The 19,818-nt window shown below is 41.8% G+C and overlaps 1 protein-coding gene and 1 long non-coding RNA gene across 2 annotated transcripts in view; one reads left to right on the top strand and one right to left on the bottom strand.

Annotated features, from left to right (window-relative positions):
• LOC5510299 (glutamate synthase [NADH]) overlaps positions 1-19,818 on the bottom strand; it is a 51,878-nt gene that overhangs the window by 20,692 nt on the left and 11,368 nt on the right. The window contains exons 14-38 of the mRNA XM_048721290.1: positions 18,927-19,078; positions 18,544-18,643; positions 17,737-17,787; positions 15,876-16,010; positions 15,302-15,382; positions 15,044-15,123; positions 14,261-14,353; positions 13,320-13,414; positions 11,978-12,096; positions 11,538-11,576; positions 10,403-10,474; positions 10,263-10,328; positions 9,699-9,767; positions 9,250-9,312; positions 8,909-9,017; positions 8,613-8,676; positions 8,309-8,471; positions 8,001-8,042; positions 7,320-7,421; positions 6,125-6,223; positions 5,731-5,889; positions 3,068-3,223; positions 2,805-2,879; positions 2,333-2,434; positions 2,074-2,175 (exon numbers count right to left, since the gene is read on the bottom strand). Of these exons, the coding sequence (XP_048577247.1) occupies positions 2,074-2,175; positions 2,333-2,434; positions 2,805-2,879; positions 3,068-3,223; positions 5,731-5,889; positions 6,125-6,223; positions 7,320-7,421; positions 8,001-8,042; positions 8,309-8,471; positions 8,613-8,676; positions 8,909-9,017; positions 9,250-9,312; positions 9,699-9,767; positions 10,263-10,328; positions 10,403-10,474; positions 11,538-11,576; positions 11,978-12,096; positions 13,320-13,414; positions 14,261-14,353; positions 15,044-15,123; positions 15,302-15,382; positions 15,876-16,010; positions 17,737-17,787; positions 18,544-18,643; positions 18,927-19,078 (2,388 nt within the window). The remainder of the gene's footprint in view (positions 1-2,073; positions 2,176-2,332; positions 2,435-2,804; positions 2,880-3,067; positions 3,224-5,730; positions 5,890-6,124; positions 6,224-7,319; positions 7,422-8,000; positions 8,043-8,308; positions 8,472-8,612; positions 8,677-8,908; positions 9,018-9,249; positions 9,313-9,698; positions 9,768-10,262; positions 10,329-10,402; positions 10,475-11,537; positions 11,577-11,977; positions 12,097-13,319; positions 13,415-14,260; positions 14,354-15,043; positions 15,124-15,301; positions 15,383-15,875; positions 16,011-17,736; positions 17,788-18,543; positions 18,644-18,926; positions 19,079-19,818) is intronic.
• Positions 42-1,545, top strand: LOC116617039. The gene is made up of 2 exons (XR_004295602.2): positions 42-244; positions 1,311-1,545. It is a non-coding gene; the product is annotated as an uncharacterized LOC116617039 (long non-coding RNA).

Genomic DNA, 19,818 nt, shown 5'->3' with positions numbered 1-19,818 from the left:
GCTATGGTTTATAAAGCAGCTCATTTATGAAAGCCACAGAACCTTACAAGCACGTTAAACAAAGATGTCGCGAGTGGTTCTAGTGATGGTCTTGATGGTGGTCTTTTGCGCTGTTGTAGTACATGGTTCTTCAGTGGGGGCAGGGAATTCTTGTATAAAAAAGGATAAAAATGGCAATTATGTGCCGGTACCTTGTAATTACAAGCGAAGAGTTATAATCAGAGAGTCCAGGACTCAAGCGCAGGTAAGCATACTTTAGTGATCAAAAGCGAGGCGTTAGAGTGAGAGTCCAGGTCTCAAGCGAAGGTAAGTATACCTTAGTGGCCACGAGCGATGCGTTAGAGTGAGAGTCCAGGTCTCAAGCGAAGGTAAGTATACCTTAGTGGCCACGAGCGATGCGTTAGAGTGAGATAGTCCAGGTCTCAAGCGAAGGTAAGTATGCCTTAGTGGCCACGAGCGAGGCGTTAGAGTGAGATAGTCCAGGTCTCAAGCGAAGGTAAGTATACCTTAATAGTGACAAGCGAGGTGTTAGAATAAAAGGTAAGGGTCAATGCTTTTGTGCACCGCTTGTACATGGTTTCTGAGGGGCTCCCATGTGATTGACTATATTCGGGCGGATACGGACTGCACCACGCAGTTAACAGCCATAAATGTCGGTTAATATGTAAGCATTTTCACATGAGATGGTACCACGGGCTAGCGTTCCTAGCGGTTCTTTCACGTCCCCCAATACAGGGTTAATGATGTGCGGTGAGAGACGGGACCTCCGGCTTAACGCCCTTATCCGAAAAGACGAGGGATTCACAGTCCTCAATCTAGAGAACCTTTTTTTTACACCTTGTAAAAAATGAGTTGAACATCGAGCCGATGCGGATCTTCTTATGTACCAGAACAAATACAGGCTGTTTTCTGAATACTTTGACGGATTTCATAAGTAATTTTGAGTGTTCTGTGAGCTCTTGGCCAACGATTTCCTAAATGATTAAAACCGCTTCTCATTTCCATCAACAATTTTGAATATTAACGGTTATTGTTATGCTCTGCTTCAGTATCGGATTTTTTCTGGTTACGGGCCTGCAAAAGACAACCCAACTAATACGGAAATGCACGTTTACTAAAGCCCCATTTACACGATGCCAACGGAATTTTCGACCGCTCAAACAGTCGTATTTAGCTAAATGCCTTTTTTTTCACGGACGAAAATTTAACCGGCACCATGTAAAAAGGGCCCAAATAAGAGCAAAAGACTGATTACATTACGCTCGAGTGACGTTGAACATGATGGTGCTTATGACGCGTTTTATTCACAGATGCCCCGATTTATGATAAGAAGACAAGAATACCACAAGAAGCAGAAGGAAATGATAGACATTCCCTCTCCCAAGACTCATTACACACGAAGGGAGCCCTTACCACAAAGAAAAGATGAACTGAACAATTACTAAACAAGCAATAACTCCAGTTCTCCAACAAGTGAAACAAACACTGGCGTGTCTTGTATGTTATGACAACAAAGAAAAAAATAAACATGATAGAAAAATCATATATACATGGTCTGATCCCTGAAATCCATCAATTCATCCGCCTCTCCCCCCCACATCACTCACGCATCTCCCCCCTCCCGGCCAAACACACAGCCTCTCTCCCCGCCCATCACACACACAATCCCCCCCCCCCCCCCCCCGCCCCGACCACACAAGGGGTGTGCCACTGTGCGCGCCTGTTTCAATGCCTATTTACCCCTGCAACTAGTCTGGGTGGTTTGCTAAATTATAGGGAGGAAGATCGAACAATAGCAAGAGATTATTTTGGTATACTAAGTATTTTAAAAACGACGCCAAGAGGTCCAGGTTAGTAGTTCTGGGTAATGGAAGGAGGTATAACAAGAAAATAAGCCCAAAAAATGAGCTAAGTAAAAACGTTTTAGCTTTAAAAAATGTTTTTACTGATATGTTTTTTTTTTAACTAAAATGCACTTTCTTAACGGTTTTATTGAGGCCACTAGCTAGAGTACCACAGGGATTCCGAAAGAGTACAATAATAACCATAGGTAACCCAGAACAGAGGCCGCACCTTTCTTTCTTCCAGTTTGTGATCTTGAGCTTCTGTACCGGCAGAGTGGTCACCAGGCCTTAACTCATTACTCGTCGTCAAAAGGCCGCTGAAGTCAAGAAGCTGGGAACGAAAAAACAATGCAAAACCATTTGTACACATTCTAAATCCATTGCCGCTCAGCCACTGAATCAAAAACACTTGAGAATCCTATGTGTCAAAAGCATTAGAGTATAAGTAAGCTGTTCCTAGGAATTGCAGTCTTTATGCGTTGGAATACCTGTGTCTTTCGGTTCTGCGCTTGACTCGGGCCAAGCAAGTCACAACGTCCGATGACGTCACTCATGCGACGACAACCGAGCTTTGCAAGCAGCGATCGCACCTGTGACAAGAAATTCGACACGATGTTTAGCAAGTGATCACATGACAGGAAATCAAAATCAAGCTTAGACAATGATCGCGTGACAGGCAGTCAAAACAAAGCTTAGAAAATGATCGCGTGACAGGAAGTCAAAATCAAGCTAAGAAAATGATCGCGTGACAGGAAGTCAAAATCAAGCTTAGAAAATGATCGTGTGACGGAAGTTGAAACCAAGCTTAGAAAAAAATCGCACGACAGGCAATCCTCACAAAACAAGAGGGGTGTCGTTATCTTTGGGGGAGAATGGAGTGGTGATCTTTGATAGGGAGGGAAAGTGGTTGCTAATAGTTGAGAGTATGGCTACCTCTTAGGAAGTTAGACAAGCAGTTACCTCTTCAGCGAGCATGAAAAAGAAGTTGATCACGTGTTCTGGCTTGCCTTCGAATTTCTTGCGTAGGACTGGATCCTGTAACATGTACAATAAAAAAACAAGATTTAGGGTTACATACATCTTATCGCAGTAGGACTTAAGAAGCTGGTTAAAATTGTTTATCATTTCACTCTTTACCCCCTCCTCCCCCTGATATATTTACTGTTCTTTTCTTTGAAATAAATTTTTAAAATCAGCTCCACCCTCCCTGTCAGTCTACAGACCTGCGTTGCTATGCCAACCGGACACGTGTTAAGGTGGCACTTGCGCATCATGGTACATCCCATGGCGATTAGTGGAGCGGTGGAGAACCCGAACTCGTCGGCACCTAGCAACGCCGCCACCATGACGTCACGTCCGGTGCGCATCTGGCCGTCAACCTATCGGAAACGACGACATAATTACAATGAACTTTCTGTTAAAGAAAGCTGTCACGTCATCGGTTTAGGCTCCTGAACAATACCCGGTTAGGCTCCTGAATAAGTCACACAAAGCATCTAATTCCATCAGCTGTTCTGGAAAAGCTATTATAACATTATCGATGACATGACGGAAAAACCTGGAAAATGCGCAATTTAAGATAGAGAAAGAAGATACCATTTCTTACAATGGCCATCGGTTCCTTGTATTCCGGAATGATTTTCAAAACACAAATAACGTGAGGCCGAAGTGCACATAGCCAGATTTTTACGCTATGTATGGGCTCAGGGACGAAAAGCTCAAATTTCAATGACACTTTACAAAAAGTCGCATCAATTAAAAAAAGTCGCATTTGATATTTTGATTGCTATTTCTCACTAAGTTCTTAGAGAAATTTTCCTCCTTATTAGATGTGAAATGAGCTTATTTGAAGCGTCATGCAATATCTTTCCGTCATTTCATTACCGATAAATAATTTGGTGAATAAAGTATTAAAACTTGCTTTTTAGATGTAATTTGTTCACACAATTTTTCATTCAATATGTTTTGGAAACAATAACAAAGATGTGGCTGATAACATCTTTTTACGCAACAACGAGCGAGAACATGGCAAAAAGCAATAAGTTTGAATCAAGAGTCCAAAAGCAGCAAATGTGCGTTCTAATTTAAAGCCGCATTGTTACCAGTTTACTTACGACGAAAACCTCAACCGTTAAAAGACAAAAGAATCTATTAAAATCCGAGATATTAAACAGGCCATCCGCTCTAAATTATCAATCACATCCTCAAAGAAACTTCCAATAAATACACTGCCTTCAATATTTTGAAATACTTTTCGCGTTTTCCGTTAAAAAACATCGGAGATTGTTACATAATCGACCGGAAGTAAACTGGTGACAATGTCGCTTTAAGCAACGACGACGCGAACGGCGACGGCTCAACAATTCAAAGAACCAGACGTGGAATGCACTTTGAAATGGATTCTGTCTGATACATTACAGCCGTTGTCCTTCAAACTACAACTTGAAAAATCCAAGTTTCACGGTCTAGCGAGGAAGGGAACGTGTGCGCTGAAAACCAGAATATCCTTGTTCGCTATGTTAGAAATACGATTCTATGGTTGTCTATATTTTTTGGGCAGCAAAAGCAAGTAGATTTTATCAAAACTAGTTTAAAATTGGCGTCGCCGTCGTCGTTGCTTAAAATTCCATAGTAGAAAAAACACGACGTGAAAACAGGAACGTTTTCTTTTGTGAACTGGACTATCTTTGTTACGTAAAAGCAACGGTATTAGCTTTATTTCGGTGTCAGCCCGACCCTTATGCCACTTCTGTCTGCAATGGCAGAAACATAAAAGCATAAAAGCCTTGTAGAAAGTCATAAGGCTCTGATATTCGCCAAGTTGACCACCACAAGTGTGCTGACTATTATGATGACGTTACCCCGTGACGTCATAGATACAGATAAAAGCAAAAATGTCAAGTAAAGTTGCTCGAAAACAAATATTGAATACGTTTTATGAATCTTGAGGGATGGATGCATGAAGCCAACTATGCGTTTTAGAAATGATAGAGTAATTGTTTTTTTTTTTATAATTTTTCAAAGTTCCTGAAATCCAGATTATTTGATATAATTTTGGTTTCTGTTAGATTTACGTTAAATCTATGCTTGGCTATATGAAGGAGATTTTAATGAAAAGGAATACAGAAAAAATATTGCGTTTTGAAATGAGAAAAAAATCTATTTTTAGAAAACGCAGAACCGGAAATGAGATAAAGCCAGCGCGTACACACTAGGCCTGTTCAGACACACTAATATCTCACATGATAAAATTAAAATGAAGATTAAAAACAAATTCCAATAGTGTTTCGTGGTATTTACGCTTCAAAAGAACGATATCCGTCATGTTATGGTGGAAATTAACAAAGGATTTTTAAATTCTGATACAGCGCGCGCTACTTTGAAATAAGATTTTCAGTGCGTGCGCAATCGTTTGCAACCGGTGTTTGCAGCGCGCGCAGGTAGTGAAAATTGAAAACTTTGGCTTCAAAAAATTTGGCTTGAATAAATCTCCGCTAAATCTTCGTTTTTACAAAATATGGGAAATATCATAACCCGAAAAGGCTGAGATCAACTTAAAGTCAATTTTGGGGAACTTGAAACGCATATTTTTTGTTTCTTTTATGACTTCAGGAAAGCTTGTGAATGACGAATTGTGTAGTTCCAGAAAAAAACCCTTCCCCCCCTATTGAGGGGGTCGGAGGTATGACCTCCCACCCCTCTGGAATTTCCAACCCCCTGGAAAAAAAAACAAATACAGTAACTGTTTAGGAAAAAGGGCATTTTACCCACCTCCCCTCTGGAAATTCCTGGGCATTTTTCCCACCTCCCCTCTGGAAATTCCTGGGCATTTTACCCACCTCCCCTCTGGAAATTCCTGGGCGTTTCGCTAAAAAAGCTCTTATACCTGTAGCACGACTCGCCGGCGGAGATCGTTCAAGACCAGCGTCTGGTGGGTCTCGGAGAGTCCCAGTTCCCATGGCAACCCGGCGTGCTTGATCCCAGACCACGTGCTCGCTCCAGTACCACCGTCGTGTCCGGAAATTACTATGTGCTCCGCGTGGCCCTGGGACGACATACACATTAGACTGATTTAAATAAAATTTATGCAAAGTAAATGTCACGTGGTTGTCAGCTGGAAACGCTCTACCTTGACTCTGATTAGACGTATTCCACCACGTGGTAATCACCCTTGAGTCTGATTGGACGTATTTCAAACCCTTGACACTCATTGAACCTACGCTATCACATGGTACTCATCCTTGATTCTGATTGGGCATATAATGGCACGTGATACTCACCTTGGTGACGCCTGAGGCGATGACGCCGACTCCGACTTCTGACACAAGCTTCACGCTGATTCGCGCTTCAGGATTTGAGCACTTCAGGTTATAGATCAACTGCAATACAGAAAACAGCTAAATAAACAAATGGAGTAGATATCGTGAGTATACAAGACGCTGATTCGCGCTTCAGGATTCGAGCACTTTAGGTTTTAGACCAACTGCAATACACTGCTAAATAGAAAAATGACATAGACATCGAACGCGTTGACGTAAAGCAGTGATCTAGGGTCCTGTAACATAGTTATATTGAACTCCGCCAGATCCTTAAACACGAGGTTCCGCTATAAAAAGGAAAGCTCCTCCCACCCCCGTGCTCGAATTTGCAATTATAATCATAACACTACCAAGCTAGCAGCTAAAAATTGCTTATCTCTGAGCCTCAGTCGGTTGGAATAAAACTTTTTTTTCACAGGTAACAAGGCAGTTGTTTTAAGAGATTGATAAATTAGTGATTTGCTCTCCACTCACGTTTTCGGTGCAAAATTTAAATATTTACGCTATCCATAATCTAACGCATCTGCATAAATTATTCTCGCGCTGTGATGAAAATGCTCGTATTTTAGAGCGCACACAGCTTGGTATAGCATTATTTTACTATAAATAGAACCATTTTAGGTGGACAAGTCTAGAAGGGACAAAGGTTTAGAATATAAAATTTGAATTTAGCGCTCAGAGCAATTGTCCTGACATGTTGACTCATTGACGGCTGATTGATAACTGATTGTTTTTGAGCCCGGGGGTGGGAGGAGCTTTCCCTTTTATAGCGGGACCTCGTGACAGCCTCTCCCAGTCGCCATTTCGCCTAGCGAAGAACCAAGTGCGAAAAAGAATTCATGTCCATCGGCGGATTTGGGGAAGACAATTCAATATTTTCGATTTGGTAAATAAAGTATCAAACTTTATTTTTAGATGGTTATTTCGAGATTTTAACACATTATGTGCTTTCTAATATTAAATGAAAACAATAATAAAAGTGTGGCTGACAAGGGCACTTTAATGTAGTACATATTGTGATGTGATGTGGTGGAGAGGAGTTAATAAAAGGGGTATTTGTACGTGTATGATAGTGATATATGATGCTGTGGAAGGTTTAGGAGTTATTGGTAAAGTGGTGTTATTTGCACATGATATGAATAATAGTGATATTCACCTCCGCCAGATCCTCGATGGAGTAGATATCGTGATGTGGTGGAGGGCTGATCAGACCAACTCCCGGGACAGACTTCCGTGTCTTTGCGATCTCAGTCGTGACCTGCGCAAGTGAAGATAACGCCAATCACGTCGTCCTTTTATTCGCCAGGTACTCAGTGTTATTATCACGGAAAACTCGCTTCGTTCGATGATCGGGCGCCATTTGGTATTTTGACCAGTGCGGTTTCTGGGGGCGAGCGCAAAAAACGGACGCAGGGCACCGCACGGCTGAAAATACAAGATGGCGCCCGATCATCGAACGGAGCGTGTTTTCCGTGATAATAATAACACTGAGTACCGCCTGCAAGCAGGCTACCATTTTACGCTTCCACCCATCACCGAGTCACACAAAGCGTCAATTTGCATCGGCATATTCAAGCAAGGACTTGAGAAACTTTCAATGAAATATCGTTAAGTAAATACAAGGCTTCGTGGGTTGTTTACTTTGAATCTTCTTGCAAGAAGACCGTTTTTTTTAATTGTACACAATAACATAGGAGTGGTTGATCGACCTACAACACTGAATGTTTACAGTGTGTCGTTACGCGTATGTCAGTTCGTCCGCTAAGTTATGCGTTTTTGTTATTTGGTTCTCACTACAGTATACTTTTCCTTGTTCGTTGGCAGTTCGTTAACTCACCTTGAATCCCGGAAGTTCCCCACCTTCACCTGGTTTTGCTCCCTGAAAAAAAAAACATAAGCGGTACGGCCTTTCTGGTGAAATCCTGCGCAAGTGATCAGACCAGACCCTCTCCTTGCGTACGAAAAGACACAGGCTCCCCCTCAATAAATATCCAAGGAAATCTATCCATTTCCTTCTGCCTTTCACTTCTCTATTCTTCTCGTTTTCTTTGAAAAACAAAAACGATAACTTGAATCATGAAGTCAAGTTTACTCCCCACATGTCAATCCCTCATAATCGAATCCAAAGAACAATATCTCTCGTACCTGCGCCATCTTAATCTGAAGTTCAACCGCGTTCGCAAGGTATGTGGCGTCCACGCCGAATCTCCCGGATGCAATCTGTCGAATGGCTGATCGACTGTTGTCATCTCCCATCCCCCTGTTGGCATCCTCACCCCCCTCCCCTGTGTTACTTTTGCCGCCGAGTCTAAATAAGGGATAACATCAAGAGTGCGTGGGAATTAGACCATCACGAAACAAGGAGCGAGAGAAATTGAAGGGAGGGGAGGGAGAGAAGTTGAAAGACATGTTGAATGTTGAGCATGGCAAAAAGGGTCACGTAACATACTTGTTCATTGCTTTCGCAAGGGTCTTGTGGGTTTCGATGGAGACGGAGCCAAAACTCATCGCGCCTGAAAGAGAGGTGAAGGGTATTTTTCACAAATAAAATATGTGCAATATAAATAAAGCAGCAAACAATTTGCTTGAAAAAAAATAATTTGTTGTGGCAATGTTTTATCTTAAAAGCAAGAATAAAAAAACTTGGTAAAACACCATTTGAATGTCAGTAGTCGTTATCCAAAGGCCATTTAAGGCCAAATATAAGACATTTCTAAGAAGTCTATCGTATTGTAGGAAAGGTACCTGTGACAAACCGCTTGACAATCTCGGCCGCGGGCTCTACTTCGGACAAGTCTAATGGCGCATGCGCGAACTTGAAATCCAGCTGACCACGGAGAGTGCAGGCCTTTACCTATAGCAAAATGCAAACTTTCCCGTTATTCTTCATTAGCCAGACTTATTATTTTATTTTTTCTAATTCATCGGCAGCTTTTTTCATGAAAACAAAAAATGTGTACAGTATGCAACAGATATATAGAAAGCACCAAAAATACACAAACTTGTCTAATACTCACAAGAGGTATATAACATCGCTAATTTTCACAGGGTCAGGTATTTAAAAGAAAGTACAAATTAACCCTTACCATTTCGACGGTGGAATGCACGTATTTTTCGTAAGCAGTTTTGTTGTTTTGCTTCACGGCATCCTATAACAGAAGAAAACAAAGCGTCGATAGTAATAACGAGTTGCTTTTAAAAGATCAACAGCAGCGTTAAGAGCGAACAAAAAAGCCACGATACAAAGAACAATGACAAAACTGTTGCATGCCTCAAAATATTTTTTTTTGGGGGGGGGGCACGATACAAAAGCAGCCCATATTGGTCATTTCCTTTTAAATATTTTTAAATATTAGGGCGACATTTTGCTTCAGTGCCCCACCCCAACGGCCCTGAAAAAAAACGAGGCAGAACCATAAAAGCGGCAGCAACAAAAGCAGAGTAGAGGAATCAATCCAGCGACTATATCAACATTAAGCAGCAAGAACAATAGGAAAAACACAAAAAGTAAAAGAGTAATATCATTGCCTCTGACCTGTAGATATGAAATGCTTCTCGGGTCGTTCACGTGTTTCTCGCCACCGTCACGCCAATGGTACAAACCCTGTCACGCAACACATGAAAACTTAAAAAGACATGTTCTTTGACAACCATGTCACGCGAAAGAAGCCATACACATTAGCAACCATGTCACGCAACAGAAATACGTGACAGAGAAAGAAGTCATACGCATTAACAACTATAATGTCAAGCAATTAATCAATACGTAAGCAAGATAGAACTCATTATAGAGCTACCGCGTCAGCAATCACGTTAATATCACTTTACGGTAGGTTAAAATTTTCTGAATTTCAAAGGGTAATCAGGTCACGATTCCTTTTATATACATCTTTCTTATCGTATCTATTCAATATTCAATATTTGAGGATACATTATGTAAAAAAATTATAACCATCTGAAAACAAAGGTTAATACTCCATTCACCAAATTCAATCGAAAGTAACGCAAAAGCTACTCTAAAACAGCCGATCATAATGAATGCTTTTTTCCTACTCCACATTTTGCTAGGAAAACAAAACAAAACTTAGTAACCGCTGACCTTGTTGTTAATGAGCCAGTTGTCGCACTCTCGGTCGGCATATGCGATGCTGTGTCTATCAAGTGCCTGCAAGCAAAGAGACCAGCGGTTTATATTTGACAATGAATAAGGCTAAGGTTAAGATTTGAAATAATACTTACTTCCTGAGCGAGTATATCGAATGACACCCCACCGAGCCTGGATGCCGTTCCCACAAAACATTTGTCAACAACCTGCGGGAGAAATACGAAATGGTAGCTCAGGTGAGCGGCCAACCTTACAGTGCGTGCGACGCGCGCTACCGTGGCCACCTTGACAGTTTTCTGTAGTAAGCAAATGGGGATGCGAGAAACGTGCTATCTGATACGACGCGCGCTAACGGGGCCACCTTGACAGTTTTGTGTAGTAAGCAAATGGGGATGCGAGAAACGTGCTATCTGATACGACGCGCGCTAACGGGGCCACCTTGACAGTTTTGTGTAGTAAGCAAATGGGGATGCGAGAAACGTGCTATCTGATACGACGCGCGCTACCGGGGCCACCTTGGCAGGTTGTGAAGTAAGCAAATAGAGATGCGAGAAACGTGCTATCTGATACGACGCGCGCTACCGTGGCCACCTTGAAGTAAATCAATGCTGGGGCGGCGGACGGGGAGGAGTATGAGGGGGGGGGGGGGGGGAGGAATGAGGCGCTTGCGGATGCTAGCGGATGTGTTTTCTTTTACATGAAAGCGCTGTCTATATTTACCTAAATATGTCAAGCGATATATCTGTACGTGTATAAACTGATTGGTTGAAAACAGTCAAAATTACATTTTTAAAACTTTTGTATTCATTTTTAGCGGTACTTAGTGTTATACACAGATTGCTTTCTGGGAGTGTTGGAATTTCTTTTTGTGGTTGAGTTTGTGCATCTTTTTTTCGTGAGTGTGTATTTGTTTTTTTTATGCTCGCATTTTTTTTTTTTTGGATAATCCTGCATCCCCCATCAACTTTCTCATTGCCGGTCCTTTACCAAACGTCCCATATCTCATTTCATCACATCTAACCTAACCATACCTCACTTCTCATCTCACCCAGGGGTTTCATTGAGTTTCAGAGTAGGCGGTGGAGATTTATAAGTAGTGGATGGAAGTTATTTTATTTCATTAGTTTAAATAAAACTTTAATCGACTTTTTAAATAAAAAGTAGCCGGGGATTGGAAAAAAGTAGCTGGCGGCTCCGCTGGCCGCCGGGCCATAATGAAACCCGTTCCCTCCTCCACAACCCCCATACTCCAACTCACTTCCTACATACCTCTTGGGAAAGCCCAACTGCCTCAAAGATTTGAGCTCCCTGAAATAAATAAAGTTAAAGGTTAGGTATCGTATCAATCGACGGTTGTCGTTTCAAGAACCTTAGGCGAGCGCGCAGAAAAGCCCAAACGTTCTAACCTCGTCCTTGGGTCTTCTGGTTGATTTTCATTATGGCGTTTAGCACCATACTGAAAATTACCAAGAAGACCCTAGATACGAGGTTGCAAATGTTCGCGTCCAAGGTTCGCACTGGGCCTGGATAAGTTATCCGCTTGATAAAACCTCTATTTAACATAGTAGTTTCTAAAAGCTTCGTGGACGTTCATTCTAACATTTGTGTTTATGTGGAGAAGTGGGAAGGGCTTGTATTTAAGGAAAGTGTATATATTGCGCCTTACAAAGGAGGGGGGAGGGGGAGGCTATAACGAGCAGTCGCAGTACCTTATAGCTGTGCAGTGTGGAAATGCCCATCTTCGCCATGACTTTAGAGATGCCTTTACGCGCGGCCTCAATGTAGTTTGCTACGATTTCTTTGTCGGTCAACGGTTTCGACAGTAAGTCTGAAATAAAAGAAGCCCTGGTCAGCCAAACCTTGCAAATGGATACCTTCTCGCACTAGGACAGACTCATTATAAGAAAACCAAAACGGATGCAACTGCCACATTCGGGGGATGCGGACCATTAAAGACAGATTTCTAGGGGATTAAAAGACGGGTCTTTTCATCAGTATAACCAGAAAGACTATAGACAAGCAGTAGAAAAACTAGATGGTCTGCGTAGGCGTGGTGTAGACAAGGTATAAATCAAACTGTGCAATTTCTTTTGCTCCGACAAAGGACAAGCGCAACTACCCGGCAGTGCTGAAAAACGCAAGACTAGTTCCAGTACCGCGCGGTTAAACCAGCCTTTTTGTTTTGAAATGGCGGCTTTTTACCGGCGAATTTTGAACTGTCACATTTTGGCGAATGCTAAGAAAACTAGACCAAACATTAGGCTATAATTTACTTTATGACTCCCTCATTATCAAACAAATCTGTCATCTGTTGTACAGTATGGTTTTAATGCTGTACAGTTAGTCAAAACAACTACCGAAGTCAGCCTTTCGTACCTTTACTCGAACGATTCAACACTACGATTGTGCTTGTTTTCGTCAGAGCACGCGCATGCGCATATGTTATTCAGCACTGTCCAACTACCCTTTTTTCACAGAGGCGTTTAACACACTTTTTCAACCTTGTGTTGATTCATGGAAATACTGTAATTCAGAACATTTCCAGCGCGAGACTTCCGGGGGTGGGGTGACCTGTTTTATAAACCCAGCTCTATTGTAATAAGAAATCGCCGCGATCTGGCGGCCGAGACGAGGTGACGGCCCATTATTGAGGATGTCAAAGAATGTCGATCACCCACTCCTTAATTATCAATTGCAATCGAAAATAGAAATAAGCTGTTTTTATATGAGAGTTGTCGAGGGGGAAAGAGGTGAGAGAATTTAAAGCATCCCCCTTATTACAAGCCTGCGATTAAAGGACCCTAGCCAGCCACACTTTGGTATTGTTTTTTCAACATTGGACGACAAATTATATGATAAAATCTCGAAATAATCATCTAAAAATTAAGTTTTGTACTTAATTTAACAATAAAGACAAAAATTATTGTAATAGCTTCCCCATATCAGCCGATAGAAATGAAAAAATGGATGCATTTCAAAATACCGTGTAAATTATTTTCTAGGGTTGAAAAATGACGGCTGACATAGACTCCTCAACTTTATAATACTCACTTTGTTCACGCAAGTTGACCATTGTTTCAAAGAGCAAGTACGGACACACGGCATCCACTCCAAAGCCCAAAAGCAAGCAGATGTGATGGATCTCTCTTTAAAAAACAGAAAACAACGTCAAAAATACCTTGTAACGCAACACATCAGTAGGTCTGGGACCTCGACGCCCTGGGTTCCCGAGAATGAAGTACAAATATGCCAAGTCGTTTTAACGACTTAAAAAAAGCGAACAGATGCGGTGGTTTTCTTTGTAGAAAATAAAGCGATACAGGGGCGTGTCTAGGTTCCGAGGGGTCCAGACCACACCCTGCTCAGGTGATGAGTTCGACTCCAGCTGACCCCTTCGCTGGTAGTTAAAAAGACGGTTGATTTTATGTGTGTAATTGGATAGGGAAAGTTTCTAGATGGATCTAGTGACCTATTACCAGAGCTAAGGATGCCGATTTGCACTTATTGATGCATTTGGATAGAAAAAGTTTCTAGATGGATCCAGTGACCTATTACCAGAGCTAAGGATGCCGATTTGCACTTGTTGATGCATTTGGATAGGGAAAGTTTCTAGATGGATCTAGTGACCTATTACCAGAGCTAAGGATGCCGATTTGCACTTATTGATGCATTTGGATAGAAAAAGTTTCTAGATGGATCCAGTGACCTATTACCAGAGCTAAGGATGCCGATTTGCACTTGTTGATGCATTTGGATAGGGAAAGTTTCTAGATGGATCTAGTGACCTATTAGCAGAGCTAAGGCCGATTTGACCTTAATTGACCCGTGGTCAGTGAATTACTACTCTGGACTCCACCCTACGTTTTTCTCAAGACACGCCCCTGCGATATTTCTTCACTTCAAGAGAAATGTTGAAATATTCACGTACTTCCGAACTCTTTCGTGTCTTGAATATCAAAATCCAAAAAAATTATCCACCATCTCGCACTAACCGTATCTCTGCAGACTCCACGATAATTCCGATCTTTCGTCTCTGCTTGGTCCGGATGAGAAAGTGATGAATGCAGCCTAATGCCAGAAGCGAGCTGTGCAAAGAAAAAAAAAATTAGGATGAGCAATTTCCAAGTTAGTGTGCTCCTGCGGGATTCAAGCTTGAAAACGACGCTTTGGTTGGTCGGAGTTTCTTTACAGCAGTCGTTTTTTTTTAACAAATGACTCAAATGCAAACGTTTCAACCAGGATGTCTAACTCTAAGTTTTATCGAAAAGAAAAGGCAAAATGGCTGTAAACAACTTTCGACCTGGCAAAGGCATATCAGACTATTTCAAGGTGCAGGGCCGAAATGGGCAACGAAATACTGGGAGGGGGGGAGGAGAGATACAAGAAACATTTAGAAAAATGCTGGGATTATTTTCAAAATTCCTAGTTACAAAACCAATACATAGAGAGCATATAACTATAAAAAGGTATAACTTGGAGCCGTGCGACTCCAAAAATTTGGAGTCCGCCTTCTTTAAGCTAAAAAGACCCTGTTACATCATTTCTAGAAAGAAGAAAGGTATCATATCAAGTATATGTTGTCGTTTAATGGTCCATGGGAGATTTGGACACTAGATCGCCTTTGGTAATAGAATATTATTAAATAGCTCTTATGCAAAATTACGAGGAATTTGATTTTATAGAAAGCGTTTAGATCAAAGAGCAAAAAAGATAAAAATGATAGAAGCGGACATCCATGTATGATATGCAATAAACCACAGGAATCCCAAGCTTACCTGATAGGAACATGTGAGATCCCCGCTGACCTATCACTCAAAATAACGAAGGCGCAGCCCTCTTTAACAGCCTTAGATGCCTGAAATAAAAAGCAGGCAATAGCTAGCGGGTTTGTCAAGTTTAATTGGGTTTCCTGTGGTAAGCGATACGAAATGTGGCGTCACAGGTCCCAGAGCCCGTGTCTTAGCGGTTCATCTATAAGCACAGGAAACCCGGTAATGGACTAGTCTGGGGTGGTCCGAGATCGGAAAACATACCTCGTCACATAGCCTGTCAAGAGCGGGCACCAGGCTCATGACTCCCTCGTCCACAGGGTAGACCATTTCCAGTGTTTTACTCTGATGATGCAACAATGGAAATTCAGCTTTTCACACTGGTATGAAACAAACCTTCATATTCGGAGGAGGGGGGGGGGGGGTGGGGTTAATACAAACAACGCCGCAATTCTTTTAAAGCTGCCATAACGCTTAAGGGATGTTTCCTTTCGAACACAAACCTAGACAGTACGGGATCTCGGTGAGGCTCACACCCTCTCTCTGGCTGCCATCTCTTATGATGCGCTTTTTTACCCAAAGAATGCCCAGAGAATGGAGGAGTTAGAGGCCCAGGGAGGGCATAAAATAATACAGTATGTATATCTATCCCTTCTTTGGAATTGAAACACCCTAATTTTATATTTCATTGCTAAAACTAACTGCTAAATCAACCCCTGCAACTATCGTAAATGCTGCTCTTTTTTTCCGCGATGAAAACACAGTCCGCCGCTTGTAAGCATATTGGATGCTGTAAAACTACAATACCGCACTTAACACCACAGGAATCCCATCTAACCTTCCACTGGGGCAGTGCACAGTTCCGAATGACTTCCAGGTCTCCGCAAGACAACACGGGGTGGTCGAGATAGAGACGTTTGCAGCTTTCAGGGTTTGGTTTAAGCAGGTTGCTCTCTGGACCAATAGGGCACGCCTATCAGAAAAAGTAAACAAGTGGGCTGATCAATAGGACAAGTCAGCCATACTCAGTCGTAGTCAGCCACACGTTTTGTTTTCATTCTTTATTGGCAGACAAATTATTTATCTTATTTCAACCATAGCGAGCTATGATCACATACCCGTCCACAACAGACCTCGAAACTTGGTGTTTTTACGGCGAAGCTTCGAGGAAATCGGCTAAAATGTGCAATTCACGCCTGGCTATGTTACAATTTCTCTTATGTGATCGATCTTAAACAAGTATTATTTGCCTATCCTTACTACTTTAGGGAAATAGAGTTACCTTATTACACTTAACTTTCGCGAATTTGAGACAATAAAGTCAAGCAAAACAAGTAGAATTAAAATGTGCTCTAATCATCAAAAACTGAAACAAACTGTAACAAAATTTGCGTGGGCTACATTTAATTCCATAAATATCTAAAAATACAGTCCAACTGAACCCCATACGGTACTATATGTACATAAGAGGACTAATTAGACAAGGTTTTTCCATATAACCTGAGTATCAGGCCCTCCTATGTTTCTATCGCGCCGGCGAGAAACAAGACAAGGGCCTGATACAAGTACTATTCAGATCGCATGTTCTCACGCCGGATTCCGGCATGGCTCCTGATTGGTAAAAAAACAAAACAAAGGGTACTCGAATGGGACGCGCTGATTGGTTTAGCTATATATAGTACCCTAGCCCGTCGACTGCTCGTTCTCAGAGTAATGGCGGACTCCAAAAAGTGCTTTTGACCTTGCGTTAGCAGAATCAGAGAAATCGTTTTCTATAACATTAAAAAAAATTCCTCTCTTCATTTTCTTCGGAAAAATTCCGCCTGATACTCAGGTTAGATGTTTAGATGTTTTGCCAAGGCCGGTCATTGCATGTGTTTATTTCTCATTATTGTTTTTCAAAGCAAAGACCCACTAGTTATATCAAAGGCACTGGATGTCATAGAAGCTGCTTAATACTACAGACATCATTAGTAGTAGCCATCAAATTTTTAGACAGACCAGGCGCCGAAAATAGAAATAGAAATTTGTCTGTGAGAGCACGAAGAATGCTTGGGATTGTATGCGGCACTTCCCGCGAGTTGTTGATTGAATGATCTTATCAAAGAATGGCATTTGTGTTCAAGCAGCGGTTTGTCTATTTAGACGAAAAAGCCTGTAGTAAATTGGTGATGTGAATATCCTGTAGTAATTTAGTGATGTGTGGATCTGCAGTTATATACTTTAATCGTAAATCTCCTGAGCCGTGAACTATCTTTGCGTTTCAAATCATTTAGCATAAAGTTACCCCCACCGGGGTTCGTCGTTACTAAAATTATTACCCTTGCATATAACACCAATGTAGTTTTGTTTTACATAAATGCTGTTTATAATTTGATTTGGGCATTTGATTGTGCCACCGCGTGAGTCATTGGAAAATTGGTAGCCGACGTATTTTGACAGTGGCCTGAAAAGGGGCGGCAGGCGTCGCGTCTAGTATTTGGGTCAGGCGTACTTTTATTTTTCCTCTCCGACTTTTGAAAAATAAAATCGCCCGATACTCAGGCTAGTTTCCATAAAGCCTATTAAACGGCCATTCCTTCACCCAAAGGCCTTTTGTGTACTTCCTTGATTTTCGCGCATCATAATATTCGCGAATCTTTTAAATTCGCGAAATTAAAGTGACCCGAAAATAGTGTAATAAGTAACACAATGCTCACCAGCGACATGACGATCGCCTCTCTGATTGGGTCAATCGGTGGGTTGGTCACCTGTCAATCAAAAGGGCATTAGAAACTGCGTATGTGAGGAGCTGACCATTTTCCATGCATTGTGAGGGACTGAAAGAGCTAGCCTTGATTAATAGGTTACCTGTGCAAATAGCTGCCTAATGAAGTCAAACAGGAGCTGTGGATTAGTACTGAGACAAGGCTAGCCTAGATTTATGGGTTACCTGTGCAAACAGCTGCTTGAAGTAGTCAAACAGGAGCTGTGGATTAGTACTGAGAGAAGGCTAGCCTAGATTTATGGGTTACCTGTGCAAACAGCTGCTTGAAGTAGTCAAACAGGAGCTGTGGATTAGTACTGAGAGAAGGCTAGCCTAGATTTATGGGTTACCTGTGCAAACAGCTGCTTGAAGTAGTCAAACAGGAGCTGTGGATTAGTACTGAGACAAGGCTAGCCTAGATTTATGGGTTACCTGTGCAAACAGCTGCTTGAAGTAGTCAAACAGGAGCTGTGGATTAGTACTGAGAGAAGGCTAGCCTAGATTTATGGGTTACCTGTGCAAACAGCTGCTTGAAGTAGTCGAAAAGGAGCTGTGGATTAGTACTGAGACAAGGCTAGCCTAGATTTATGGGTTACCTGTGCAAACAGCTGCTTGAAGTAGTCAAACAGGAGCTGTGGATTAGTACTGAGACAAGGCTAGCCTAGATTTATGGGTTACCTGTGCAAACAGCTGCTTGAAGTAGTCAAACAGGAGCTGTGGATTAATACTGAGACAAGGCTAGCCTAGATTTATGGGTTACCTGTGCAAACAGCTGCTTGAAGTAGTCGAAAAGGAGCTGGGGATGTGTACTAATGCATGCAAGAGCTGCATCATTACCCATGGACCCTAACGCTTCTTTCCTGAAAACAAATGCATCGTACAAAATATATAAAAAAATAAGGTGTACGGACAATTTTACCGTATCAAACGTTTGGTGTGATTTATAAATGGTCGTAGTCTTTGGAAGACTAGGGCAAGAGCGTGAAAATGATGTGCTTCTGAATCATTTTTTCTAACCCTCCCATAAAATGAACTGTCTACTTTTAAAGCAAGAGCGTATCAGCTGGTCATAAAGTCGGACCCTGGGACAATGGACCCCCTGTGGTGAACCCTGGGGATGTGGTTTTCCTGTGGTACACTCACTTGTCCCGTATCATGGGTACTATTAGCATTGTCAGGTCCTCCACAGAATAACCGAAGAGCGGCAGCCGTCGGTCTTGCTCAAGACACTGGACCCGCTCAAAGCTCTGGATCGAGGGTAGGGTCATGTGATCTCCCTTTGATTCGCGGTACACCTACGCAGTCAAAAAGACAACACTCAACAATATTAAAAAATATTAAAAAATCAAGATGTGTGTTGCCAGAAAATTCAAGAAATGATCTATACTCCCCTCCCCATTGATGGTATTTTCTGAAAGCCCCCGTCCTCCCGTAATTTCCACACCATGGATCACCACTGAAGGACCCCACTTATTTCTGCGTTGTACACGTCCAAGAAAATAGCCTGCACACAGGTGCACAAAGTAAACGCTAGGGAAAATGCCTTGTCACGCGAAACATTACGCGAGGACAGAGCGAATAAATGGCAAGTTTTCCCAAAATAAGGTCTGGTTAACTTCGTTAAGCTTGAATTTTTGCATAGAGTTTCCTTATGTTATGTAAACTAAAAAGTGTTTTTTTCTAATGGTTTCGTCTTCGAGATATGAAGCTTGAAGTGCAAGTTTCAAATGTTCAAAGTATGAATTCTCCTTGTTTGTCGGGCTCTGGTCAGAAATTAAGCCAACTTTGCTCGCAAGTATCTAAATTTCATATCTTCTAAATTTCTTTAAAATTTGGAATTAAGATTTTGGTCAGAGGAACTCCTTCTATGCGGAATGTTGAGCTTACATGTATATCTTGAGAATTGGAAAATTTCATGCCATTTTTTTGCTCTGTCTTGGGGGAAAACGAAAGTGTTTGAATTGCCCGACCCAGCCTTTTCTTTGTCTGAGCGCTACAGGAACCCAAATGGAATACAAATGTCGGAGTTGCTTCT

Source organism: Nematostella vectensis, chromosome 14 (genome assembly GCF_932526225.1).
Source record: "Nematostella vectensis chromosome 14, jaNemVect1.1, whole genome shotgun sequence".
Taxonomy (NCBI): Eukaryota; Metazoa; Cnidaria; class Anthozoa; order Actiniaria; family Edwardsiidae; genus Nematostella; species Nematostella vectensis.
The sequence above is the reverse complement of the archived record's forward strand: the minus strand, read 5'-3'. Positions and strand labels throughout refer to the sequence as shown.